Raw genomic sequence first — 26441 nt, 5'->3', positions numbered from 1 at the left:
CGACCTTGGACCTCCCCCTTTGCATTCTGCTCTAATCCTCAAACCCAGAGAGAAGAGGCTCCTTTCCCTTCTCCCTGGGGAGTGTGGGGCCAGGTCTGATGGTGGAGGAGGGAGGCGTGAGGAGTCAAGCCCTGCTTTCTCTCCTTCCATCACCTCTTTCACCTAAGAAGGGAACCTAGAACTAGTTGCACAGTTTCTGGGGGGTCATACTTCTGGCTCCCAGTAGAAAGAAGCCATGAGAGAAATAGGCATCTGCTTTCCACCAAGCCGCTTGGTTCCAGAATGGGTTTGGAAAGAGTGACATATGAGATCACAGATTCTAGTTCTGGTCAGTGGGGGCACTGGGTCAGATTTATTGCACTTGCAACAGAGTTTAAATAAGTCCCGGGTGTCTGGTGCCAAGGTGAGGGAAGGGTTGGGCAGAAAGAGGAGGGGCAGCATCAGTGCAGCTGGCAGGCAGAGCCCAAATTCTGCAGGCCCAGGACAGTGGGCTCCCCTTTCTCTGGGGAACAGGGAGGGCCTGTGTCTGGCCAGGCTGAGGTTCCAGATCTGTTGCCATCATGGCCCCTTCAGGGTCCTGGGAAATTCCTGGCTTCTCCTAAATCAGGGTGAACTGGGCCTCCAGGATCAGGTCTGGAGCAGGCCCAAATACAGTCCTGGATCTGCCTGGATTAGGTGCCAATGTCTGAGTCTGGGTTCCAGATCAACTCCAGACCCCAGGCTGGATCTGGCCCCATTTGAGTTCTGATTCCCCTTGGAGCTGGGCTCTGGGCCAGCATCTATCCTTGTGTGGCATCTGTCCTGAGCTGGTCCTGGGGCACCATCCATAGTTAGTGTTCCTTGTTGGCCCACCAGGGTGGGGCTGTCCAGAGCTGCGAGTTCTTACTCCCCAAGTTCCAGGTTCTTAGCTGGGGGCTTCTTTTGGATCTCCGGTAAGGCTGAGGACAGATCTTTGCAGGTTGGAGCCGGACAGGAAGTCCTTGTGGCATGTCTGGCCCAAAGAACTGTGAATGGATTTCCTAGTTATCTTTCCAAGTTGTTTCAGGAAACTCTCCAAAATGCAAAGGCTTCAGGAAGGCTGGGGCCTCTGTCCCTGGATCTGAGTTCCCCCATCCATGAAGAGGGTATGTGTAAACAAGGGTCCTTCACAGTGCGTGGTGGGGAGGGATCCCCAGCTCCCCACCTCCCTGGCTCTGGCCCTTCAAGTATGTCTCTGGGCTGGGGAGAGGAGTTTCTCCCTGGCCGTCAGCACCTTCAGGAAGTACCCAGACCCCTCACTTTCAGTAGAATGAGGGTGGGGGGACTGGTTCTTCAGGATTGGGAGTCTGAAATTGGGAGGACTCAGGCATCAGAGGTGGCTGGAGGCTTGAGCTGAGCTTTTTCCATGGCAGTGCCATATGGGAGGGAGCGCTTGAAGAATCCGAGCTGATAAAAGGGAAAAGAGGGAGAGTTTAGGTACTATGGCTGCCATTTCTCCACAGCTCTTATTCCAAGAAGTAATAAGGAAGACTCTAGTGCCTCCAACCTCTACATCCTGCAAAAGTGGCCTCTGAATTCAGGCTAGGACTGCCCCTCTAAGTTGTGCAATTGACCCAGGAGGACTAAACTTGGGGGTGATTTTGTATGGGGGTATCTTTTACCAGTGCCTTTAAAATTCCCCAGTTAGGCCAGAAATGGCAGATAGATTTGAACTCAAATGCCAAGTCTGATTGCTTAGTGGTGGCTGCTTTTGTTTGTTTGTTTTTGAGACAGGGTCTCACTCTATTGACCAGCCTGGAGTGTAGTGGCATGATCACGGCTCACTGTAGCCGCAGACTCCTGGGCTCAAGCGATCCTCCCACCTCAGCCTCCAGAGTAGCTGGGACTGTAGGCACGCACCACCAAACCTGGCTAATCTTTGTGTTTTTTTTGTAGAGACAAGGTCTTAGTGTGTTACCCAGGCTGGTCTTGAATTCCTGGGCTCAAGCTGTCTTCCCACCTTGGCCTCCCAAAATGTTGGGATTACAGGTGTGAGCCATCACACCTGGCCATGGCTGCCTTTTGAGAGAGATTCTGAAGCCACTTCTAGGAGATGATCAGTAGCCATTTCTAGGTTAGTGATGGCTGCCATGGATTTTTAGAGAAACTGACAGCACAAATGCCATGTATTTGTCATCTTTGGGTTCCAGTGATTTTGCAAGTATAGGCAAACTTATCATCTTGAGTCAAGAGGACCCTTTCTAAGCTAGTGGCTATAGAATGAAGGGAGAGATCCTATAGGAAGGGTTAGGATGGGATGCATGTAGCCAGGACAGAGGTGGGGGCACATGGCTGGTGAACTGGTCTAGAGGTAGATACTTGGGACTGTGCCAGGCCAAGGGCAGAGCCTGATGAGAGGGTGGCCAAGTCACAAGCAGGATGTGGCTGACCTTGTATAGGATGTAGATGAGTAGACCTAGGAGCAGGAGGCCAAATAGGATGGCTAGGATGATGATCCACAGTGGGACGCCGTAGCTGCCGTCTGCCTTGGTCCATTGCACAGCTGTGGCCACCTGGGGAGCAAGTTGGGTGAAGTCAATGAAAGCTCAGAAGTTCTTTCTACCCTATACTTGGCCCCCACTTGCCATTGGATCTAGACCCACTTCCCACCTCTTAGTTTGAACCAACAGCATTCTGAACTTAAAAATTTAAGTTCCTAAAATGTACAATATTGTCTCTCTTACTTTCGGGCTGTCATATCATATCCGTTTTTTTTTTTTTTTTTTGACAGAGTCTCACTCTGTCACCCAGGCTGGAGTGCAGTGGTGCGATCTCAGCTTACTACAGCCTCTGCCTCCTGGTCTCAAGCGATCCTCCTGCCTCAGCCTCCCGAGTAGCTGGGACCACAGATGTGCGCCACCACATCTGGCTAATTTTTGTATTTTTTGTAGAGATAGGGTCTCACTATGTTGCTCAGGTTGGTCTTGAACTTCTGAGCTCAAGCAATCTGCTTGTCTTGGCCTTCCAAAGTGCTGGGATTACAGGTGTGAGCCACTGCGCTCGGCCTCATATCTGTTATTCACCTCTCCCCAGGATATCCCTGTCCTGAATGGCTAGCCTGGTTAGTTCCTATTTATTCTTCAGGTCTCAGATTGAACATCACTTCTTCCAGGAAGCCTTCCCTGACCCAGTTAGACTGGTTTCAGGTGTTCCTATCATGTGTTTTCATAAATATCACCACACCTGGAACACTGTGTTGTTCCACGAGACTGTGAACACCAGGAGCAAAGATACCATGTTGATCTTGCCTACCACTCTGTCTCTGGCATCTGCACAGTGCTTGGCACATAGTACATTCTCAACAGTTGTTAACAATACCAAGGCCGGCCCTCACCCATGTCCCAGCCCTAGTTCTAGCACTCTGAGCCCTGTATTCCCTCGTCCAGTCCTCTGGCCCTAGACTCACCTGACGCTCCTTTTGGGGCAGCTGCCGAGGCAGGATTCGGTAGGGCATCTTCAGTGCTTTGTACACAGCCTCACACTGCAGGCTAAATGGCTGGTGCTCTCGCTGTGGGTAGGGCCAAGTTGGTCAGCACATCCTCTCTTGGGATCCAGAGGACATAGGGTTCCCCGTGGTCTGGCTGGGGTTGTGATCTTTCCCTATTTTGGACTCATTCTCCCTGAGTCTCTCTCTCTCTCTTTTTTTCGAGACAAGGTCTCACTCTGTCCCCCAGGCTGGAGTGCAGTGGTGTGGGCTTAGGTCACCGGAACCTCCACCTCCTGGGCTCAAGCAATCCTCCTGCCTCAGCCTCCCAAGTAGCTGGGACTACAGGCATGTGCCATCATGCCCAGCTAATTTTTGTTTGGTTTTGTTTTTGTAGAAGTAGAGTTTGGCCATGTTGCCCAGGCTGGTCTCAAACCTCTGGGCTCAAGGGATCTGCCAACCTCGGCCTCCCAAAGTGCTGGGATTACTGGTGTGAGCCACTGTGTCTGGCCCCTGAGCTTCTCTTGATGTTCCTTATATGAGATAATAAATGTGTAACTGAATAACTGTAACTGGATAATATATAATTAGATGACTACATGTTCAATAAAAAAAATTTTTCTGAATTATTAATGTGCTTTGACACCAGAACAGTGCCTGGCCTGCAGTGTGTGCTCAAGAAGTGACTGCTCTTTACTATTCCTACATGTGCTTACCTATTCACTATGGATTCATCTTCCATCTTACTGTTTTTCTATCATTCTTTGCGCACTGCTCTCCCTCCAGCCCTCCCTCCTCTGAATGGGCCGGGAAAGGGAAGCTGCTGCTCCCACTGTGGCCACTAGATGGCGCCAAGGACATACAGCCTGGTCTAGACAAGGGCAAGGAAGGGGAGCTGGAGTGCTGGGTCCCATTCACCTAAGGAGAAGTGGCTACTGCAGTGGAGAAAGGGGTGGGTCAGTCTAAGCAGGCCCAAAGGTCAGGGGTCAGGGCTGAGGTAAGGCTCCCTCACCTGCAAGAAAGTTTTGGCCCAGACTCGGAAATGCAACTGCAGGCTTTGGCTCTCTTGTTGGTGCAGGGGCCCGAGCTCACAGCGCAGCCTGAAACACTCAGCCTCCGGGCATTTCTAGGAAGAAAGAAGCTTGAACCTGGTGTTCTGCCCTTGTGATGGCTCTGAGAACCCAAACAAGTACTCAACACTTTGGTCCACACCTCGTTCCCCGCCTGACTTACCAGGATCTGAGGTCCCGAGGAAGCAGAGCTGCGGCTTGGAGCTTCCCGTTTTTGCCGGTGGTGCAGGGAACCCTCGGGATCCAACTATAAGAGAAAGAGAGTGTTGGGCCCCTTTCCCATCTCATTATAGCTTCTAAGTCGGCCTGCACCTGGGTTCCAGGGCAGCTTCAACCTATTCTTTCATCTGTCTCTTTATTGATCCATCCAACTGTCCACCTCCTATGTGCAAGGCACCGAGCTCAGGGTTAAAATATGGAAATGAAGAAAAACTCCTCGCACTGGAGGAGATGCTTAAATAAATAATTAGGTCCGTGTTCCTGTTTTTGCACTGGCTGTTCCCTCGGTTTGGAATGCTCATCCCTGAGTCTTATAGATAGGTTCAACCTTATCTTTCAGGCCTCAGTTCAGCTGTGGCGTCTTTAAGAGGTTTTCCGATGATCCAATTTAAATAGTGTCCCTACAGCTTATTAACACTTCACTTCATCACCTTTCAATCCCTGTTAATTTTTCTCCTTCTCTTTTTATTTTCTATGTCTATCACCCTTCACTAGAATGTAAGTTCCATGAACGTGGAGACCTTGTCAGTTTTGTTTGGTGCAATATTTCCTGGGCTTAACAGTGTTCAGTACAGGCACTTATTTAATTAAATGTTAATGAGTAAATGAACTATAAAACAGGCATTGGGGCCCAGAGGAAAAGGTTTGAAGAAGGCTTCCTAGAGGAGGTGGCACATAACTGGGCCCTAGGGGTATGCCAGGAAACAAAGAAGGGATAGTTCAGGCAGAAAGAAACACAGTGGATCAAAGTCCTTTTTCCTCCAGAGGCTTTTGAGGTAACGTTGGGCCTTGTGGCCCTCAGCCCTAGCTATAGGCACATCCACATTGCCTCTTGCAGGCCCCCAGCAACCTTCCCCAACCCCTCAGCCTTGGTCCTCTGAATCTACTCCTCTTCCCCATGCCAGTGTTCAGGCTCTCACCTCCAGGCCCTTTGGGTTAATGGGGTGATTGGTGGTGCAGTTGAGTCCCGTAACTCTGGTCACATATAGGAGCTGCTGACCTTCCAGAGCCTGGGGACAGCTGAGCTCCAGCACGCCCTGGCTAATGGAGCTGGGGCCTTGGTTGATGAGCTGAGGAGGGAAGAGCACAATCATCATGAGAAGGAAGGGAATGCTTCTGCCCCCTTGAGAGCCTGGATCACCATGGCTCCACTATACCCTGCCGTCAGGCTCCTATCTCAGAGACGAAGCAGGGAAGCAATGGGCAGAGCTGAAATCCTCTCTAGCCAACACTTTTGGAGGGGGCTCCATCTTTCTTTCCAAGCCACTCAATTGGCCTGTCTCTCCTCTGGCTGTTTCTCACAGGACTCTGCCTCATGCCTTTGCATATCACTTACCCCTCCCTCCTCTCTTTCTCTCAGTCTCTCATGTGGGTTCCAGACATCTGTCACTCATATTAGCTCCTCCTTTCCCATCATTCATTCTGGCCCTGCCCCTTCCCCACTTACCTCATAGACATGGTGGACAGCAGGTCCCAGGTCCTCCTCCTTCTGAGGCTGGTCTCGGGGATGCCAGTCGCTTACTGGGAATAGCACTGCCTCAGGCTTGGAGACACTAAGGAGGAGGGTGGTTTAGAGGAGGGTGGAAGAAACCCCATATGCATCTTCCCTAGAAGTCTGTCTCCCCTCTCAGAAAGACCCCATTCTGCCTGGCACTGACCCGTTCAGGGTGACCTGGGCCTGAGCCTCCACGGAGAGCCGGAAGGAAACCACGTCGCTTTGCGAGTTGTTGAGATTCTTGCTGTGGGATGGAGGCAAGTCTGAGGTGCTGGAGTGCAGCCAGCGAGAATGGTGCCCAGCCCTCCCTTCTGTCCCCAGCTCAGCCCCAGCCTAGGCACAGTCACTCCCTACCTGAGGATCTGGAAGTCAAACTGGATGGTTTTCTTAGTGTCCCGGAGATGAGGGACTGTAAACCGAAGGCCACCCCACAGCTGGGGACAGAAAAAGACGAAAAGAGGGCAGTTAGACTGTGTATTTCACCCTCCCTCCCCATCTCACAGCTGTGCTCTCTGCTGGCTGGTTACCACCCTCAGGTCTGCTCTCCCTCTGTCCCATCCTCTTTCATCCCAAACTTACACTGGCTCCTGCCTTCATGGGGTTGCCCAGGTCACACACCAGCAGGCGGCTCTGGTTCACGGCAAAGTAGTCACAGCTCAGGCTGGAGAAGTTCTGGAGGTGGGGTGGGCACTGGTCAGGTTTTGGTGTCCCCTCTGGAGGGGTATCCTCCCAACTCCCACTCGAGAGTCTCATCTCACCCCTGGGTGTCTGACGAGTCCTGAGTACTCAGCCTCTGGAGGGGCGGTGACCCGAAGCTCAGCCTCATAGGCGCCACCCTCACCCACATTCTGGGCATGGAAAGTGAGGTTCAGGGCATTCTTGTCACCCAGGTACACATGGTTCTGCTCCCTGGAAGGGACACAGAGGGTAAGGGACATTGGGGAATTAATCCTCAAACCAGGACAAAGGACCATTTTAAGAGTAATAATACGAGACCGGGTGCAGTGGCTCACACCTGTAATCCCAGCACTTTGGGAGGCCGAGGCAGGTGGATCACGAGGTCAGGAGTTCAAGACAAGCCTGGCCAAGATGGTGAAACCCTGTCTCTACTAAAAATAATAATATTTAAAAAATTAGCCGGGCATGGTGGCAGGCACCTGTAATCCCAGCTACTTGGGACGCTGAGGCAGAGAATCGCTTGAACCTGGGAGGCGGAGGTTGCAGTGAGCCGAGATTACGCCACTGCACTCTAGCCTGGGTGACAAGGGCATGACTCCGTCTCAAAAAAAAAAAAAAAAGAGTAATAATAAAGTAATAATAGACACTGTTTACTGAGTTCTAACTCTATGGCAGGCACTAGGCTAGATTTTTTATGTAGATTATTTCATTTAATCTTTCCAAAAAGTCTGAGAAATAAATGCTGCTATTCCCACTATGCAGACAAAGGAGTTAAAGCTCAGAGCAGCTCAGCAGCTTCCCAAGGCGACACAGCTAGTATGTCCCTAGCTGACTTTTTCAGGTGCCAGGTGCACCTGGAACTCCCTAGCTTACGGTCAGCCCTACTTACCCAAACACTTCCAGCTGCAGGTCAGGCACACAGATGTTGTCTTCTCCACAGTCCAGCAAGATCTGAGCCTGGGGAGCAGGGCAGCCTTGAGAGGGGAAGTTTAGACCCATTCCTGGGCTGTAGGCTCTTCTCTTTCCAGGGCCCTGCCCCCCCCAGTACCCAGGCCTCTGTCCTCCCAGGTCCCTTCTCCCTGCCCTGTCCTCACCTTGTCCTCTATCCGGCTCTTACTCTGGTAATGTAGGGCTGGCCTGAGGCTGTGGCTGTCCACTGGGGCTTGGGGGTCCAAGGAGAAGTTGAGAGCGATGTGAATCGGGGAGAGTTTGTCTCGAAATTCTGACTCGTTCTGGGGCCAGAGGAGAGAGTTCATGGAGTCAGGGGACTCTGGAGACTTAGTGGCCCTGCTCCTTAGCTTCTCTCATCTCCCTTTGTCTGCTTAGGGCCCACTTGTGACCATCTTCATTGTTTCAGAGGCCCTGGCAGCCTGCTTCCCAGCTCCTCTGACAGAAGGTCTCCCTTTCTCAGTCCCCACAAGAGTCCCAAGCCCTTCACTGGAATCCCCCAATCTTTTTCCCTTCAGGAGGTGCCCTCAGTTCTATGTGGCCACCCTCCCTGGCCAGTCCACACCCCGCCCTCTGGGCCATACCCTGAGGTAGATCTTCATCTCTCTGCAATCCTCTCGAGCCCCGTTCTGGATGAGCAGGGTCTGGGTCAGGGTTGCCTGCCTGGAGGCCAGGAACAGTGCCCGCCGTACCCCTCCCTTCTGCTTCTGCCAGTCCAGCTGAAGTTCCACTGTGAAGCCTGCAGCCAGGGACATATAAGGGGAAACTGCTTGTCTTTCCTCATCTTTTCAGACAGAAGAAATGTCCCTAGGTCCCCAGTCCCTTTGTTCCCTGTCCTAGGGCCTGAGAGATCCAGGCAGTCTCTCTCACCAATGGAGTCAGCAACGTGTTTTCCAGAAGCATTGAGGCAGAAGCTAAGGTTGATGCTGGAGAAAGACCAAGAAGAAAGCTGGTGAATCCAACTGGAACAGACATCCTATCCTCTACCTATCTCCCAGCCAGACCCAGACTAGGACACCACCATTTTCCCCTTCTTAAGGCAGACTTGGTGCCCCTGCCCACTCCCAGGCTCAGATCTCTGCAATTTCCTGGGCACCAGCTCACCAGGCCACAGGGTTCCCCTCTAAGCTGCAGCTGCGCTCCTCTGGGTTGAACATGGCAGGGAAGATGGTGAGGGAGGCACTGGCGGACACGATGGGGCGGCCCCTGCCAAGAGTGAATGTGGGGTCAATAGAATTAGGACTCTTCTGTAACCTGGACACAGGAAACTGATGCCCAAGCCCCGGAATGTGTGTCTTCTGCATTGATTTTCCCAACCTCAGCTCTGTTGAGAAATTTCCAGTTCCAGTCTACCCAGGTTGTCCCCTCAACTCCCCTTGGAGCTCATACCTGTATACCACAGCCTTGTCCACACCAAAGGACCCCACAATCAGATCTGTAAGAAGTAAAGAAATCACCTCTTACAGCAAGCCCCAAATCAGGATCCTTTCTTCCTAACCCCTCCTGGTTTCAATGCTTAGGGAGGCTGAAGTGAGAAGACAGCGGCCTCTGTTGGAATTTGCTAGAACTGCACTCAGGAACTTTAGGAAAGGTGCAGAAGAGAGGGTAGGGGTCAGTGACCAGGGAATTTTAAGGTGAAAAGGGGCCTCAGGCACAACTCACCAGGGTATCCGTTGCCATCCAGGTCTCGGCCTCCACGAAGGGCAGAGCCAAAGAAGTCTGGGGTGTGGCTGGCTGCCCACAGGGGCTGCAGAACCTGGGAAGGTTTAGAGCCCAGCCCTCCTGGGCCCCCAGGGAATACAAACACTACTCCCTGCTGGGTCTCCCCACCAAAGGGGGCCCCGATGGCCACATCTGGAAGACACAGAACACACACTAGTCAGCAGGCCAGGAATCCATAGGCTCAAATCTCTACTACCAGACCCCAGGACCTAGGATCCTATTTTTTCCCATCTGTCAGTCCCTATATTCTAATCTCTTCAAATCTCAAGACCCAGACAGTGGGATTTTAACCCCTCAGGAAGTCATGGAGGTCTGGGTATCTTAGCTGACAGATGCCCTCTCCTCAAATCCCTTCTGACTTGGGCCCCTGCCTCCTCTTTCACTCTCTGAGCCCATGGTACTCACCATTGTAGCCATCCTGGTCCAGGTCCCCCAAGGGGGTCAAGGAGCTGCCAAATCGGCCAAACTCATCTTGGCCAGTGAGGGCAAGGGTGGGCGTGGGCTCTATGCCAGCTGGGTGCTGCAGGTAGACATAGACCCTGCCCACCTCCTGAGGCCGCCCGTCAGGGGTCCGATCCATGAGCAGGGGTGCCCCCACCAGCAAGTCATCCAGCCTGAGGGGAAAGGCAAACCCAGGCATCTCGATACCCTGTCTTGCCACCCCACCCCAATCCTAGTGCTAGAAATCCCGGGCACTCTGAATTCCATCAAGTCAGAAGACCTGAGGTCTCTGATCATCAGCGTTCAGCTCTTTCCTTGTCCCTGAGCAAGGGGAATGCAGGTATGAGCGAGAGTCTAGAGAAAAAGCTCCGGAGAAACTCTCCTTGCATTTTCTGTCCCATTCCCACTCTTCCCTCTTGGGTCTGGGAGGGTGTCACAGTGCGCTCATTTCCCACCACTCACCCGTCCCCGTTGACGTCTGTGGCAGCCACTGCATAGCCGAAGTAGGAGGCCATCTGGGGAGGACAAAGGGGCAGCACTGGGTCAGAACTAGAAGGTTCAATCCACAGGATCAAGAGGGGCTGGGAAGTTGGGCTGACATTATTAGGTCAGGGCTGGGGCTTCGTTGGCAGAAGGCCAAGCTGGGGTGGGGTTAAGGGGTATCCTTACCTGTTCCCCTGAGAAGTTGTAGAGGGATCGGATGTCTGAGCCATTAAGGATGGTGACCTGGGAGATGAAGAGATAGGCCCATTGGTCCTGGACTCCCAGAATATCCCATGGTTAAAGAACAGATGTGTACAGGACACCCAGGGGCAGGCATTCCTTAGAGACGCAGACCACTGTCCCTAGTTCCCTTCTCAGCTTTGCCCTCATATTCCCACCTCTATGCCAGGTAGTTCCACCCTATGTCTGCTTCACTATTTTTCTCCATGTCAATCACCAACTACTGACAGATTTTGTATTTATCTGTTCGTTGTCCCTTTCTACCCACTAGAATGTAAGATCAATAGGGGCAGGAACTTGATTTTGTTCTTTGCTTTCTCCTCAGAGCCTAAAGTCATGCTTGATGAGTAGTAGGCACTCAATAATAATTATGACTGAATGTGTGCTGGTGCCTCAAACCCATCACGTTCAAAACCTAAGTCATCCTCATCCTCCAGTCCCCTGAACCACAAACACCATTTCTCCCCTATATTCCCTTAGTGACTGGCCCCACCAGGCCTCTTGAATCCTGGTGTGAGCCCTTTCCCAGGACTGCTGGACAGATATCTTGACAATGTCCCTGCCTCCAGCTCTCCCAGCAGATCTAGGGGGCTACCTCTGGCTTGGAAATCCAGTGGCTCCCTGCAGTCACTGCCCAAAATCTCACCTTCTTGGCTGGTCCTCCGAAGCTCTGGAGAATCTGGCCCTAACCTGTCTGTTTTTGTTCAACCTTTCCATATTCTACTCATCCTCAATCAGCTCATGAGTCTGCTAAGCTGGGCTGAAATTGTTTCCTTTTCTTCCACCTCTTTCATGCGCCTGCACAGGATGCCCTCCTGCGTCGTCTCTGCTGAACCTTCATAGAACCTTCTCTCATCTGTCCTCTTCGTTTTTAAAAACTTAAAATTTTTATTTTCTGACTCCCCAAACTTGTTACCATCCTTTTCCTAGAAAGGAGATTATTCCTTCCCCTAAACTGCTATGTCACTGTATCCACTTTGCTGAAGTTTATCCAAATGCAGAAAAAATGCTGATTTTGGATTAAGAGGGACTTGATTTTAAACCTACTTACTAACTGGGTGATCTTAAGCAACTTACTTAGTCTCTTAGAACCTCAGTGTTCTCATATGCAAAATACAGATGATAATATCTACCCCATAGGCTTGTTGTGAAGAATAGAGATCATGAACAGATAGTGCCTGATGCACCGAGTAGAGAAGAGAATGAATAGTCACTCCACTTTAGATCATAATTGTTTGTATGTGTGTCTTATCTATCATACTTGATTAGAAGCATCTTATAAGACGGGGTATGATACCTTATTCATCTTATCTCTTACCTTGCCTTAATAAATGTTGTTAATTGAATGAACTCCGATGGCACTCTTACCTGTATCTTTTAAAAAGCACTTGTCCTGGTCTAATAATAACATCTGCCAGTTGTACATTGCCTAACAATTCACTGAGTACTTTCACATGCATTTTCTCATCTCATCCTTGCCAGAGCCTTGCGAGGTCAGAACGATTCCCAGTATACAGAGAAGAAGGAGGCTCAGAGAGGTTCAGCAGGAAGCAGAGTATGAATAAAGAGCAGAATGATTCCGCCAGAGTAAGTGCCAGAACTTGAACGGCAGTCTGCCTCCAGAGCCCGTGTTCTGATGCACCTTTTTGAACCCGTGCAGACTGCCATGCACGGTTCTTTGTGATTAGGCAGGGGAGGAGGAGAAGTGAGGGGTCAGGCTGGGTCTTACATAGCCGTAAGTGAGGTTCCCTTTGGGCACACCAGCAACAAAGTCTGCAAAGAGAAGAGAAAATTGTGACCTAAGGGTGGGGAAAGGGAAGTAGATAATGGTAAGTGGCCCAAGTTCATGGGCTCTCTGGCCCTGAGCCTCTAACCACCCCCCTCCCTTGGCCCCAGCCTGGGGACACACTCACCTTCTGTGTCATCACCACTGAATTCACCCACAGCCACAGAGTATCCTGGGGGACAGGATGGGTGGATGTTAGGATTCCTGCTTTGGGGACCCCTCTGCTCTGGCCTATCCCCCAATCCCTTCCCCATCCCTACTGGGCCTTCATAGTCAGCAGGCACATGACATGTATGGCAGGGGTGCTGGGGATGACTGAGTAGGAGAGGGGAGGCAAGGGGGTGAGTGGGGACAGGAGCACTTGAGGTTCTCCCTCTGCCATCCCTTCCCCACCTGCTTGCTCACCTAGGTAGCTGTCATCATAGATGGAACTGGCCTGGCGAGTCTGTAGCTGCCCCTGAACCAGGTTGATCAGGTACTCGGGGTAATAAGATTCTGCAATCTGCTCCTGAGTGGCAGACAGGATCTGGCCTGGAGAGAGGATGAAGAGGGAGTAGATGGAGGGGAGGTGGCAGAGGGGGCTTGGGACTTTGGGGGGCTGACTGGGTAGTATTTCAGAAGTCTGGTTCAAGAAAGGGAAACATGGGGAGGGTGGTGGCATGTAAGCTTCAGGAAAGGAAGAGGAGAACTGGGAGTAGGGTGAGAGGCTATGTGCCAGGGGACTTAAAGAATGGCAGAAACAGGCAGGGCGCGGCGGCTCATGCCTATAATCCCAGCACTTTGGGAGGCCAAGGCAGGTCGATCACAAGGTCAGGAGTCCAAGACCAGCCTGGCCAAGATGGTGAAACCCCTTCTCTACTAAAACTACAAAAATTAGCCAGGCGTGGTGGCAGGCGCCTGTAATCCCAGCTACTTGGGAGGCTGCGGCAGGAGAATCGCTTGAACCTGGGCAGCAGAGGTTGCGCCACTGTACTCCAGCCTGGGTGACAGAGTGAGACTCCGTCTCAAAGAAAAAAAAAAAAAAAAAGAATGTCAGAGACAGGACTTACCTTGCCAGAAATAGCTTCCTGGTCCACCTAAAACCACACGGCCAGTCTGTGGGTGAAAAGAGGGGAGTCCAACATCTGGTCCCGATCCCCCCATGTCCACCACCCACGGCCCTTCTCTCCCAGACCACTCTCTCACCTTGGTGAACTCGGCACTGAAGCCTCCTTGGCAGTAACCCTGCCCTGCTGCCCAGCTGAAATCTGTGAGGGGACAAGGTGGTGAAAATGAGCCCTGCACAGATGGGTCATCCAGGAAAGAAGGGAGGGCATAGGGAAGGAGGTGGGAGAGAGAACCAGAGAAAGGGCTTTCCTGGACCAGACAGTAAGCATAGAGGCTAACGAACTGGGTTAGCCTTTATCTTAAGCAACTTAGAACCTCATGGGGGCACGTGGTGGGTGCGAGTCAGCCCTAAGTATATGAGACACTCCAAGTATATGAGAAGGCAGACATGGGGCATAGGCCCCCTCTTGCCCCTACCTGAGCGGCAAGGTGCATACTCCAGAATTCGGGTGAAGTTATCTGTGGAGAGGTAGCAGGTGCCCACGGGGTCACTCAGTGGCTCCTTCTCTGTGCGCCAGCTGTACAGTGGAGCACATGCCTGGGAGGTCCCAGGAGAAGAGGCCTTCAGATTCAGTCCAGTAAGGCTCTTCCTCCCTCCCTCCAGGCCCGGCCTTACCCAACCACTGCCCATCCCCTGGCCACCACACCACTGAGCTTGCTGGCCCCTCACCAAGATGGAGGAGCCATGGGCTCGAACTGTTGCCCCGAACCACTGCAAGGACTTGTACTCCACAGGCTCCTCTCCCTCTGAGCTGGACAGTGAGGACTCCAGGAGCCGAGAGCCTTGTGGAAGTGAGAAGGGGGAGTCTTGCTGAGCCATGGACACTTGAGCTCTAGGGCAGCCCCTACCCTCAGCCTGGGGATACCCAACAAACGCTTCCAAGCCCTGAGACTCCATGACTCACTGGGAGTGTGGAGTTGGTAAGGAGCTTAATTCTGCTTTGTGTAGCCTGTTTGTGTAGCCTGACTCATCTCTCCACTACACACATACACATATACACACACACACACACATACACAAGCACGCACAAGCACACAGAACCTGGGCTTTCTTTTTTTTTTGAGACGGAGTCTCACTCTGTCGCCCAGGCTGGAGTGCAGTAGCGCCATCTCGGCTCACTGCAGCCTCTGCCTCCCTGGTTCAAGGGATTCTCCTGTCTCAGCCTCCTCAGTAGCTGGGATTACAGGCGCGCATCACCACGCCTGGCTAATTTTTGTATTTTTAGTGGAGATGGGGTTTCATCATGTTGGTCAGGCTGATCTCGAACTCCTGACCTCGTGATCCGCCCGCCTCGGCCTCCCAAAGTGCTGGATTACAAGTGTGAGCCACCGCGCCCGGCCTAGAACCTGGGCTTTCTAGAGTTGCCTCCCCACGGTTCCTGCTTTCTCACGCAACTGAGACAAGGATGCCTGCTGTGGAGTAGGGGCAGGAGGATGGTGGGGAACAGTGGCTATTTCCCAAGACAGTAACCCTTTAGCTGTACTTCTTTGTCTATACTTGGACTGTGTCTCTAACAGCATCTTGTTCCACCTCCTTTTTTTCTTTTTTTTTTTTGAGATAGGGTCTCACTCTGTTGCCCAGGCTGGAGTGCAGTGGTGTGATTACGGCTCACTGCAACCTTGACCTCCCGGGTGCAAGTGATCCTCCCACCTCAGCCCCCCCAAGGGGGTGGAAACTATACCCAGCTAATTTTTGTGTTTTTTGTACAGATGGGGTTTTGCCATGTTGCCCAGGTTTTTTTAAATTTTTTTTTTTTAAACAGGGTCTTGCTCTGTCACTGAGGCTACAGGGCAGTGGGGCAAGTATCACTCATTGCAGCCTTGGCCTCCCCACTCATGTGATTCTCCCACCTCAACCTCCCGAGTAGCTGGGACTACAAGTGCTCACCACTATGCCTGGCTAATTTTTTTTTTTTTTTGAGACAGAGTCTTTCTCTGTAGCCCATGCTGGAGTGCAGTGATGTAATTTCAGCTCACTGCAATCTCTGCCTCCTGGGTTCAAGCAATTCTTGTGCCTCAGCTTCCCAAGTAGCTGGGATTACAGGCAAGTGCCACCATGCCCGGCTAATTTTTGTATTTTTAGTAGAGACGGGGTTTTGCCATGATGGCCAGTCTGGTCTCAAACTCCTGGCCTCAAGTGATCCACCTGCCTTGGCCTCCCAAAGTGCTGGGATTACAAGCATGAGCCACCGTGCCCAGCCCTGTCTAATGTTTTTGGTAGAGACCAGGTCTCACCATGTTGGCCAGGATGGTCTTGAACTGCTAGGACCAAGTGATCCTCCTGCCTCGGCCTCCCAAAGTGCTAGGATTACAGATGCGTGCCACTGTGCCCAGCCTCTCCAGTTTTTATTTCTGGAGACAGATGGCCCTAGTTCATATCCTCGCTCCAATGTTTGCTAGCTGTATAACCTTGGATAAGCTACTTAACCTCTGTCTCCTCACTTAGAAAATGGGGATAATAATACCTTATACAGTTGCTGAAAGGATTAAGTGAACTAATATGTGTAAAGTGTTCACAACTGGGCCTGGCACCGGGCAACTGATAGCTGTTAGTCTCTATCCTCCTCCCATCCATCTGTGTCTACTCAGACCTTGAGCTCCTTGAGGGCAGTGGCTTAGTCATCTTTCAATCCCTGCAGCACCAGCACAGTGCCTGTCATGCACTGTCACTTAGTCAGTACTTAGTTAAAGGAACTGATTAGTTTGTGCAACATTCCCTGTCTTTGTCTGTGTTAAGGCCCTGGCCTCCCAGAGTTGTGGGTGATTCAGGGGAAATGAGAGCCACATGTTTCTGAATCATGGCCGTCCTCCTTGGGCTGGGCTGGACAGGAGAGTGGAGTGAGTGCCATGGGGATCCACTGTAAGCAGTTGGAGCATCAGAGCTGGTGCTGAGAGGTCACGTGGCCGGGGTTCCAGCAGGCTCCACCCCTCACCCCAGGCCCCACCCAGGCCTTGCCCCCAGGCTGCAGTGCCACCCCCCAGTCCCTTCCTGAATTTCACTGGCCTACCTTTGCTGTCAAATTCAATGGGGGTGCACTGTGTGGGGCTGGCACCCCAAGGACAGAGGTAGACAGCACCACCCTGCAGCACTCCTGGCTGGCTGGTGTTAGCCTTGGGTGCTCCCACCAGCACACTGACCCTGTGGAGGGGAAAAGAGAGGCAGTTCAGGATGGCTCCTAGCTCTGCATTGGTGTCTGGAGGCAGGAAGGACCCAGGCCTCTAGGCTGGGGCTGGCTGGGGGTGGAGTAGATGCCCCCTGGGTTGTATTTATATCTCAGAAGATGCCACAGATGCCAGAGGCACAGGCTGGAGTCAGGCGGTCCCCATGTGCCGCTGTCACTAACACAACCCTCCCCTCCTCCCGCCATTCTCTGTCGTCTCCTACCTTATCCTGTTCATAAAGAGAGGAGGAACCAGAGTCAATTTCTAGAAGGGGAAGGGGGGCCAGAGCCTGTACCCCTGGCTTCTCCCTCTCCTCTATGTACCTGCTGAGATTAGATGTGCAGCCTCTGGAACCCCAAGGTCCTGTGGAGCCTCAAGGTCTCTCATCTAGCCTATATACTCTCCTCCCAAGCCAAATCCCCTCCCTGGGCCAAGACCCAGGCATCCGGCTGCCCAGCCACCCAGCCTTGGGGCGTGTAGGAGGAAAATGTGAGTCTTGGAAATCAGGCAGCAGGAGTGGAGAGAGGAGCTGGAGGACAGTGAAAACAGATTGTTCCACTGGGCCTGGGCCTGCCCTCACCCTGGCCCTGGTGTGGACCTCCCCTTCCTGGCTGGGTCTCTGTTTCAGCCCTTGAACCCCTTTCCCATAGACCACCCCCAGCTGACTGAATTCAGAGTCTGCTCTACCGGGGTCCTAGTTCTGGACACAGTGCCTCTGTTCCCTCTGAGACGAGGAGAAGTTTGCCCTATGTAATGGGGTGGTCTTAGCTAAGGGCCTGGGCAGTCCTCCTGCCGTCAGCTCTGCCTCATTCATCCCTAGGTCCCTTGCCTCCAAGACCTCCACACAGCTCTTGGCTCTCTTGGTTTCCCCTAAGGGTCTCCTGCCAGGACTTGTATCTGGCAGCCTGGGCAACTCGACCCGGCCTCTGGACCAGTGGTCCTGCCAGCCTTGGCCTCTGCTCTGCTCTGTGTCTGCCTCTGGCACTGCTTCTCAATCTCTCTGTCCCTCTGCCCCTATGACTGCTTGCTCTCTTGGTTTTGGTTTTTGGATCCTATCTCTATCTCAGATTTTGCATTTCTCCATCTCTATTGGTTTCTGTCCACTTTCAGCTTTCAACCCGTCTAATACCTACACCTTCCCTGATATTTGAATACCTTCCTCAGCTTTCTCACTAGGCAAGAAGGCCCAAAGTGAGGGATTATGGTACATGTCACAAGAGCGGGGGGTATTTTCCAAGAAGACCAGGTATACTGAGGCGGGGAGGAGTGGCCCAGGAGGTACAGGGGATGGAAGCAGCAGCGAGGACAGGTCTGAGGGGACGGAAGAGGAGAGTGAGGAGGGGTCTGTGAGGGCCAGTGGTGAGAATGGAGGGGAGAGAAGGAAGGGTCCAGAGGAATAGGAGATGGGTAGGCTGAAGAGGGAGAGCTCCTGAAGTTAGGGGGGGTGGGGAGGGGAGGTGCCAGTCTCCGTTACTCTGGGGACAGGAAATGTTTACTGCCTGTGGCTTCCTGTCTGTTTCCAACCTCTCACTTCTCCGTTTGTCTCCCACACCCCCACCTCCCTGCCAGGCCCCACCTTTCTCACTTAGGCATGACATCCATTTGTGGGGTCTGGCTGCACCGCCCTAGGGCTGGGTGAGGTGAGAGGAGTAGACCCCTCTCTCAGCAGGGGCAGCCCCCAGAGAACTTGGTTGCTGCCTTCAGGCTCTAGAAAGCAGAAAGGGCCACCAACCCGAACTAGACCAGAACAGCAGAGGTACAGGAAGCAGTGAAAGGAGCACTGGACCAGGAGCCAAGAGTTCTGGTTCAGGCGCTAACCGTGGACTTGGGCAATACCCTCTCCCTCTTCCTCTGGGTGAAAAAGAGTTTCTCTCAGAGTTTCCTGGAGCACAGGGCTAAGGCCAAGGGACCCTATTCCTGCTCCCAATTTCTCCAACACCCACTGCTCTTGGAGAGGAGCCGAGCCTGACACTCCTGGGGTGGCCTGAGGAAGTAGCCTGGAATTTAGCAGGGTTGCAAGACAGAGAGTTTACAAAGCTTGTAAAGCCCATGAGCCAAGGGCATATCCATTCTGGCTGTGCGATGGCTCAGGATACCTGGCATGCAGGCAAGTGACACAGACCCAGGCCTCCTTTCCTCCTGACACACTACCCATGGCTTATTCCTGGAGAGGCAGTGGCCCTTCCATCCCAGCAACCTTAAGTCAATCCAATAAATAGTGCCTCCCCTGCCAACATGCCAAGTGAGGTGACTGGTGCCAGGGATGGCATGCAAGCTAGTTTGTCCTTATTTTCCCACATCTTGTTCCTGCTTCCTAAATCCTGCAGCAGTTGGGCACTTTTAGGGGTCCAAGAAGGTAACAATGGAGGGTCTGTGGGCTATTTTCAATATTTCAGAAAGCCTAACGGAAATCATGCATTTACCAGATAAGGTGGCCTAGGCTAGTTAAAACCTCAAGTGTATTTGCTTTTGGCTGGAATTATATCAACTTATGTGGGAACCTGGTTATCTCATGCTGGTCAGAAACTCTGATTGGCAGCTATAGATGTTTTTGGTTAATAAAAAATGAGAAAAGTGCCGGGTGCGGTGGCTCACGCCTATAATCCCAGCACTTTGGGAGGCCCAGACAGGCGGATCACGAGGTCAGGAGATCGAGACCATCCTGGCTAACACAGTGAAACTCCGTCTCTACTAAAAATACAAAAAAATTATCCGGGCGTGGTGGCGGGCGCTTGTAGTCCCACCTACTAGGGAGGCTGAGGCAGGAGAATGGCATGAACCTGGGAGGCAGAGCTTGCAGGGAGCCGAGATCTCGCCACTGCACTCCAGCCCGGGGATAGAGCGAGACTCCGTCTCAAAACAAACAAACAAACAAACAACAACAACAACAACAACAACAACGGCCGGCCGGGCGTGGTGGCTCACGCTTGTAATCCCAGCACTTTGGGAGGCCGAGATGGGCAGATCACCTGAGGTCGGGAGTTTGAGACCAGCTTGACCAACACGGCGAAACCCCGTCTCTACTAAAAATACAAAATTAGCTGGGCGTGGTGGCGCATGCCTGTAATTCCAGCTACTCAGGAGGCTGAGGCAGGAGAATCGCTTGAACCAGGGAGGTGGGGGTTGCGGTGAGACGAGATTGCGCCATTGCATCCCAGACTGGGCAACAAGAGTGAAACTCCATTTCAAAAAAATAAAAAATAAAAAAATGAGAAAAGGAATTCATTATTTCTTACTAAATGCAGTTTGGCAGGTACACTTTTCTGAAATAGAGTCTGAGAGAAGAAATAATTGCCGTAATTTATTCTGAAGCCTCAGAAATGGAAGGGTTGGTCCATGGAGACACAGACTACCACAGCTAGAAGGCACTGTAGAGAGCACCCACTGGTTTTAAGACTTTACTGTAGGTGCCTGAGGCCACAGGGCATAAAGGCAGGCTGGCCTCGTTCTGACACTCCTTAAGAAAAAGTTCAGGCTGGGCGTGGTGGCTCATGCCTGTAATCTCAGCACTTTGGGAGGCCGAGGTGGGCGGATCACAAGGTCAGGGGTTCGAGACCAGCACAGCCAATATGGTGAAACCCCGTCTCTACTAAAAAAAAATACAAAATTAGCCGGGTGTGGTGGTGTATGCCTGTAGTCCCAGCTGCTCGGGAGGCTGAGGCAGGAGAATCGCTTGAACCTGGGAGGCGGAGGTTGCAGTGAGCCGAGATCATGCCACCGCACTCCAGACTGGGTGACAGAGCAAGCCTCTGTCTCAAAAAAAAAAAAAAAAAGAAAAAGTTCAAAGCTGCTCACCTCGTCCCATGTTCTCATTCTGCAGATGGGAAAACTATCTCAGAGGAGTTAAGTAATGTGCTTAGGTCACTCAGAATCCCTCCCAGAATATGAAGCAGAAATCAGGAATCCTGATTTCTACGACAGCATTCTGGTTTACCCCATTACCGACTTATTCCCTCCTCTCATATCTGCTATCTCCCCAGCTTTTGATTAACCAAGTCCCAGTTCAATACTGGGTTACTGTTTGACTGTTGGCCTGACAAGGTCAGGGGTGGAGAGCAGCAAGTGGACCGGCGCCCAGCTCCTACAGGTCCTACAGCAGCATGGGCCAGGCCAGAGGAGGACACCTGGTTTGGGGTCCCCCAGTGCATTCACAAGGGATATGTATGATTGGCTGGGGAAGAACAGCTGTCTCCACTTGTGGCAGTTGCAGAAGGGAACAAGGAGCTGAGCTGAGACTGGCCTGCCTCTCAAGCTTTCAAGTGTCCTGGGCCAAGTCACTGCCTCTCTTCAAGCTTTGGATTCTCTGGCATAAAATTATGGATTTCCCTTGAACGTTTCCTAAACTAACTTCTGGTTCAAAATTTCTGACTCCTGAAGCCTCAGTTGTTTTTATTTTTATTTTTTTTTGTTTGTTTGTTGTTTTTTTGAGATGGAGTCTCACTCTGTCGCCAAGTCTGGAGTACAGTGGTGTGATCTCAACTCACTGCAATCTCCGCCTCCCAGGTTCAAGTGATTCTCCTGCCTCAGCTTCCCGAGTAGCTGGGATTACAGGTGCGTGCCAGCACGCTTGGCTAATTTTTTTATTTTTAGTAGAGATGGGGTTTCACCATGTTGGCCAGGCTGGTCTCGAACTCCTGACCTCAGGTGATCCACCTGCCTCAGCCTCCCAAAGTGCTGGCATTACAGGCGTGAGCCACTGCACCTGGCCAGCCTCAGTTTTTATATATCTAAAAATGGGGCAATAATGCTTCCTTTGCTTTAACACAAGGATTTTTGTTACAATCCAATGGAAAAATCGATATGAAAGTGCTAAAGGAATATGACAGACTATTGTTACTATCACTAGTATAAGCAAATACTCAAAGCAAGTAAGAAATGGGGGAGAACTTAAAGAACTAGGCGGTAGCCAGGAAGGAGAGAACCAGAAACAGAAACAGCCACCCATGTATTGATCACTCTTTGTGGACCAGGTCCCTTTTGTATGTGTTTTCTCATTTAGTCCTCAGAACTCCGTTAGTCCTCAGAACTCCGTTAGTCAGGTGTCTGATTTTCATGGGAAGACCAGGCTCCAAGACCTTAAATACCTCACCCTAGGTACTAGGGTACCACACAAAAAACTAGTAAGTAGTGGGGACTCACACCTACCTCTCTCTGACTAAAAGCTTTGCCCTTTCCTACCATCTAACTGCTTTGGTGCTCGCCCTGTCCTTTAATGCTATTTTGGTGTTCACCACAAGAGGTGATGCAGGAAGAACTAGAACACTGAGGCTCTCCCTCTTTGGCAATGGCTGTAGGCGAGGGGCTATGTTTGTCTTGTGTTGTGGGGAAGGGGGTGAAGGCCTAGCTGTGGTGGGAGGAGGTCACTGGGGAGGTAGAATGTTCCACTCTAAGAGGGTATTGTAAATAGGAAATGAGAGGGAAGGAGTGTAAGCTGGACACCTGGGTTCTCTTGAGAGGGAAGATGAGCAGAAGGGGAGGGGGAAGGGATGAGAGAGCTAGGTCCTGTTTTAGAAGAGGACTTTAGGGACTATAGGATCAGGCCAGGGGCCAGACAGACACCTAGGGGACCAGGAATGTGTGAAGTCCAGATGTTTTAGAGGAGTGTTTTAAAGGGAAATTTAGGGGAGGGAGGAGTAAAGAGAAGGTTAAATGCCAGACAACTAGGTACTCTGATCTGCGGGAGGAGACCTCATCCCCTTCCTCCCTCCCTCTTTTCTACTCCATTAGGGCTGTGATAAGAAGTTTGAGGGAACCTGGGGGAGACCAGGCCTGGCAGAGGCTCCAGGCCAGGGTGATGCAATGGGGTTTGGGCAAAAGGCCAGGGGGGTGGGGTGGGGGTTGGGTGGGGACCTTGAATAGCCCAGAACAACAGCCAGGGCCGAATCATTTTTCTTTCCTCCCATCCCCAAGTCCTCCAGACAAAGGATAATTTGCCTTTCTCCCCACTTGTATTAGCTAGATTAACCCCTTTTCTCCAAAACCATAGGGTCTGAGTAGAGATCAGTTAACTGTCTCATGTGTAAAAACAGGTCACTTCTGACAGAATTCCCCTCAAACCCTGAGATCCTGGGGTTGGGGTGGGGGTGAGCAGTAGGAAGCTCCCAGCTCAGAGATGTAAAAGAAAAAGGATTACACGTCATTGTGGAGGACCAGGAATCTGGCATCTACGGCCTAGCCCAGGAGCAACCACCTACCTCTCTTGCTTCCCAATCTCCCCGCCATCCCACATTTGAACAGACACCCTTGGTCCACTCTAACTCCTGTTTCCCAAGCCTGTCAATACCCCATTTTCTAGGCACTCGGGGTCCGGGTCTGCTTATCACTCTGCTGAGTTGGGAATAAGGATCCTCCTTTGAGATTTCCAGGGTCCTGAGTCCTTCATTCTGACGTTCTTGGCCCCAGAGAGCCCGCGTCTCCCCGGCTTCCGACCCCAGCCCCAGAAGTCTCGGTCTCAGCACAGCTCCAGCCGACCAGCTACAGGAAACCAGCTTTTCTCTTCCTCCCAAGAGCTAGAGGAAGAGGGAAACCGCCCACCCCCCTTCACGCGCGCACACACCCCTCCCGACACATCCCAGCACCCGCCCTTGGCTGAGTCCGCCCCCAGCCCCAGCGCCCCCAGTGCCAGGGTCCCCGCACTCGCCCCCAGTTCTCGGATCCCCTAGCCTGAACAGAGATTGGGGGCGGAGGGAGGAGTAGGAGACAGAGGAGAAAGAAGAGGGAACCGCCGTCCCTCTCTCGGGTCTTTCCCCAGTCTGAATTGAGGGGGGAGGGGAGGATGAGGCTGGCCCCCATTTAACCTTCCGACCCCCTCAGTCTCTGACTTCCCTCCTACTACACGTAGCTCATTCGGCTTCTACCCGTTCTCTCGCCGCACAATGGCCCCTACGGATCCGGAGGTCTCCCGGAGCCCCCAAAAGCCCTTCCCGGCCTCCGCGCCCCCTCTGCGCCCCCACTCGCCCCAGGTCCCAGCAGCCCACAGACTTCAGCCAGAGACCCCCAGCTCTCCATTCACGCGCTCTCCTCTCCCTTGGCCCGGAGACCCCTGCCCAGACTTCTCCAGCTCCCTGTCCTCTCCCCACCGGACGCATGTCTCCCCAATGATCCCGAACGCCAGGGCCCCTCCTCACCCGCCACGGTGCCCTCCCTACTCCAGCGCGGGCCCCCAACTCTAGCGCGGGCCCCCAACTGCAGCTCTAGTCCTTCCAAACTCCACCCTCAAACTCAAGCCCTGGTCCCCTCCAGACCCCAGCCGCGCCCCCAGTCTCCAGGCGGCTCCCCCACCCCCATCCCGTCGCCAGCCCTCCTCACTCACCCGTCTGTTCCCGGCCGGTAAAACTCCACTGAGAATCCGAAGAAGGAGCCCGGGGGCCCCGAGAGCACTGCTGGGGCCTCCGCGTCTAAGTTGAAGCCCCCGACCCTGGGTGGCGGCGGCAGCAGCAGCAACAGCAGCGGCAGCAGCTGGGGTCGGCGCCGGGGGCCCCAGCGCAGCTGCACGACGTGGAGAGGGGACTCTGGCGTCCGGCTCCCCATAGCGCCAGCTCTTCCCTGTCCTGGGGCCACCGACCCGGAGCCGCTTCCTAAACCTCCCAGAGGCGAATGACTCAACGCGGGGAGGAGTTTGCCAAACTCCCGGCTGAGCCCTCCCCTCGCCTGCCGAGGGGGCTGGCGGGGGGGCATTCCTGGGTCCCTGGAACTCTGAGCCCGCGTCCCCCACCCCTAAGGGGCGTGGGGGGGGGGGCGCACCTCTCCAACCCCCTTTCCCCAGCCCCAGCTGGAAGCCGGTTGTCTGGACTGGGTTAGACTGGGCGGATTTGGGTTCTTCCCCCTCCTCTCTGCTTCCCCCTCCTTCCTCCCCATTCCTTTCCAGATGTACAACGTAAACGCTCGGAAAACGAGTCGGAAAAGGGAGCGGAGAATTTCCTAATGAGGAAAGGAATCACCTCTGGTGGGCGGAGGAAGCCTGTATATGTGTGTGGGGTCTCCCTCAGTGCTTTAGGGAGGAGACTTTGGGGTCTAAAGAGACAGGAGACTCCTCTGGCGTCCGGCCAACTGGGATTCCCCCTTGCCTTCCGGGGCCGCCGGGTGCCTGGGTTCTGGCCAGCTGGATTTGGGACACAGGAGTTGAGGTACAGAGGCAGCGTTCTCAGTCAGCTTGCTGGAGGACCTCCGCCGGCTCCTCAAGTTCCGCTGCTTCCTCCTCCAAGCTGCTAGTATTGAAAACCCAGGAGTCTGGGGTCATTCACCAGGAGGATTCTGCTCCAGTTTGCCCCCTTCTTGGTCCTAGGGTATGTAAACCTCTGCTGAGCCCCTTCCTTGGATCTGATAGTTGACCAAAAGCCTGCTAGTGGCTGGCCCCTCAGTACCTTCTTGATGAAACTGGCCCGGTTCCTACAAACCTGGAGAATTGTGAGAGGTGGTGGTGGTGGCGGAAAGTCTTGCAAAGGGACCCAACTTTCAGCTCCTAGTGGCTGTAAACGCTGGGAGCTCTGCCAGGCACGGTGGCTCACACCTGTAACCCCAGCACTTTGGGATGCCTAGGTGAGCAGATCACCTGAGGCCAGGAGTTCAAGACCAGCCTGGCCAACATGGCAAAACCCATCTCCACTAAAAATACAAAAATTAGCCAGATGTGGTGGTCCGCACCTGTAATCCCAGCTACTCGGGAAGCTGAGGCAGGATAATTACTTGAACCCAGGAGGCAGAGACTGCAATGAGCCACAATTGCACTACTGCACTCTAGCCTGGGTGACAGAGCAAGACTGTCTCAAAAAAAAAAAAAAAAATCCCAAAACCAAAAACCACTGGGAGCTGGAAGCCAGGACCCCATTCTTCCCAGATCCCCTGTGGAAGTAGAGGAAGGGAGTCTAGAAAGGCAAGGCAGTGACCCCCTGCCCACCTCTTCCCCAAGCTCCGGCTCTGTGTGATGAGATCACTTTTCAGGATTCTAGCCTTTATCTTAGTCTGGGGGAGGGGGACTACAAGGCCTTTCAGTCTCTTTCCTCCAGGACCTCTCCCTTTCCAGAGTAATACCCCCCGAAGTCAACCCTGTCCCTTCTGTTCCCCAGTCACCTGCCCCACTCCAGGCTGAAAGTCTCAGAATAAGAGTGCCCAGAGTCAATGTTTTTTTCCTGCCATGACTCTCCCCCTCACTCTGCTACTCCACTTCCTGTCCCAAATCACCCATCTGCTTTTTTAAAAGCCCCCCTCCAGAGCCAGCTGCAGCCCAAGGGAGAGGCTGGCTGGCCGGACTGTGGGGCAATGCTGGCCCGTATCCCATTCTCACATCTGCAAGTCCTGACCCTTTCTTAGGTGAAGAACCCAAGGAATCTCTGGGTCAGGATCTTTAAGCCCAACGTTGCCAAAAAGGCAACCTTTAGGTGAAAGCTACTCAAGCCATGGGCTGGGAACCCCCTCTGGGAGGAGAAGGGCTGAGGCCTGATTGCTTTTTAGCCCAGCAAAACACATGTGTGTGAACCAAACACTCCTTTCTCAGTCTAGGCAAACTCTTTAGATTTTCCCAGGATTTGGGAGATTAGGGGTGGGGGTGGGGAGGGATGCAGGGAAGGAGGTGTGTGACTCAGCTCCTCCCAGGAGCCTTGGTGGGGGACAGGGGACATAGCGTCCTGCCCCAGTCCTCCTCCCCACTCC

At 52.9% G+C, this 26441-nt stretch overlaps 1 protein-coding gene and 1 long non-coding RNA gene across 2 annotated transcripts in view; one reads left to right on the top strand and one right to left on the bottom strand.

Moving 5' to 3' along the window:
• The window catches only part of LOC129465398 (uncharacterized), a 46043-nt gene that overhangs the window by 3803 nt on the left and 15799 nt on the right, over window positions 1-26441 (top strand). The window lies entirely within an intron of this gene.
• On the bottom strand, window positions 318-24445 carry ITGA5 (integrin subunit alpha 5). Its single transcript, XM_055247429.2, has 30 exons — window positions 24106-24445; window positions 16640-16770; window positions 14302-14414; window positions 14049-14169; window positions 13710-13771; window positions 13574-13619; window positions 12930-13055; window positions 12652-12696; window positions 12468-12511; window positions 10685-10741; window positions 10478-10530; window positions 9980-10188; window positions 9515-9706; window positions 9242-9287; window positions 8957-9058; window positions 8723-8778; window positions 8437-8591; window positions 7999-8136; window positions 7794-7861; window positions 6985-7135; window positions 6806-6898; window positions 6581-6660; window positions 6390-6470; window positions 6179-6284; window positions 5652-5801; window positions 4676-4759; window positions 4455-4568; window positions 3425-3526; window positions 2409-2531; window positions 318-1425 (listed from the first exon to the last, which is right to left on the bottom strand). Exons 1-30 carry the CDS (start codon window positions 24321-24323, stop codon window positions 1342-1344), a joined length of 3150 nt encoding a protein of 1049 aa, XP_055103404.1. The 5' UTR covers window positions 24324-24445; the 3' UTR covers window positions 318-1341.

This window comes from Symphalangus syndactylus, chromosome 17, assembly GCF_028878055.3.
Source record: "Symphalangus syndactylus isolate Jambi chromosome 17, NHGRI_mSymSyn1-v2.1_pri, whole genome shotgun sequence".
NCBI classification, from domain to species: domain Eukaryota; kingdom Metazoa; phylum Chordata; class Mammalia; order Primates; family Hylobatidae; genus Symphalangus; species Symphalangus syndactylus.
Note: the sequence above shows the minus strand (reverse complement) of the source record. Positions and strands in the feature narration are given on the sequence as shown.

Bases quoted from the DNA above. Each gene is read 5' to 3' on its own strand.
- ITGA5 (XM_055247429.2), bottom strand. From the start codon at position 24,323: ATGGGGAGCCGGACGCCAGAGTCCCCTCTCCACGTCGTGCAGCTGCGC. The intron at 7,136-7,793 runs GTAAGTAGGGCT...TGTCCCTTCCAG, and splicing joins CTGCAGCTGGAAGTGTTTGG to GGAGCAGAACCATGTGTACC. The intron at 4,760-5,651 runs GTGAGAGCCTGA...TTTCTCTTATAG, and splicing joins TTAACCCAAAGGGCCTGGAG to TTGGATCCCGAGGGTTCCCT.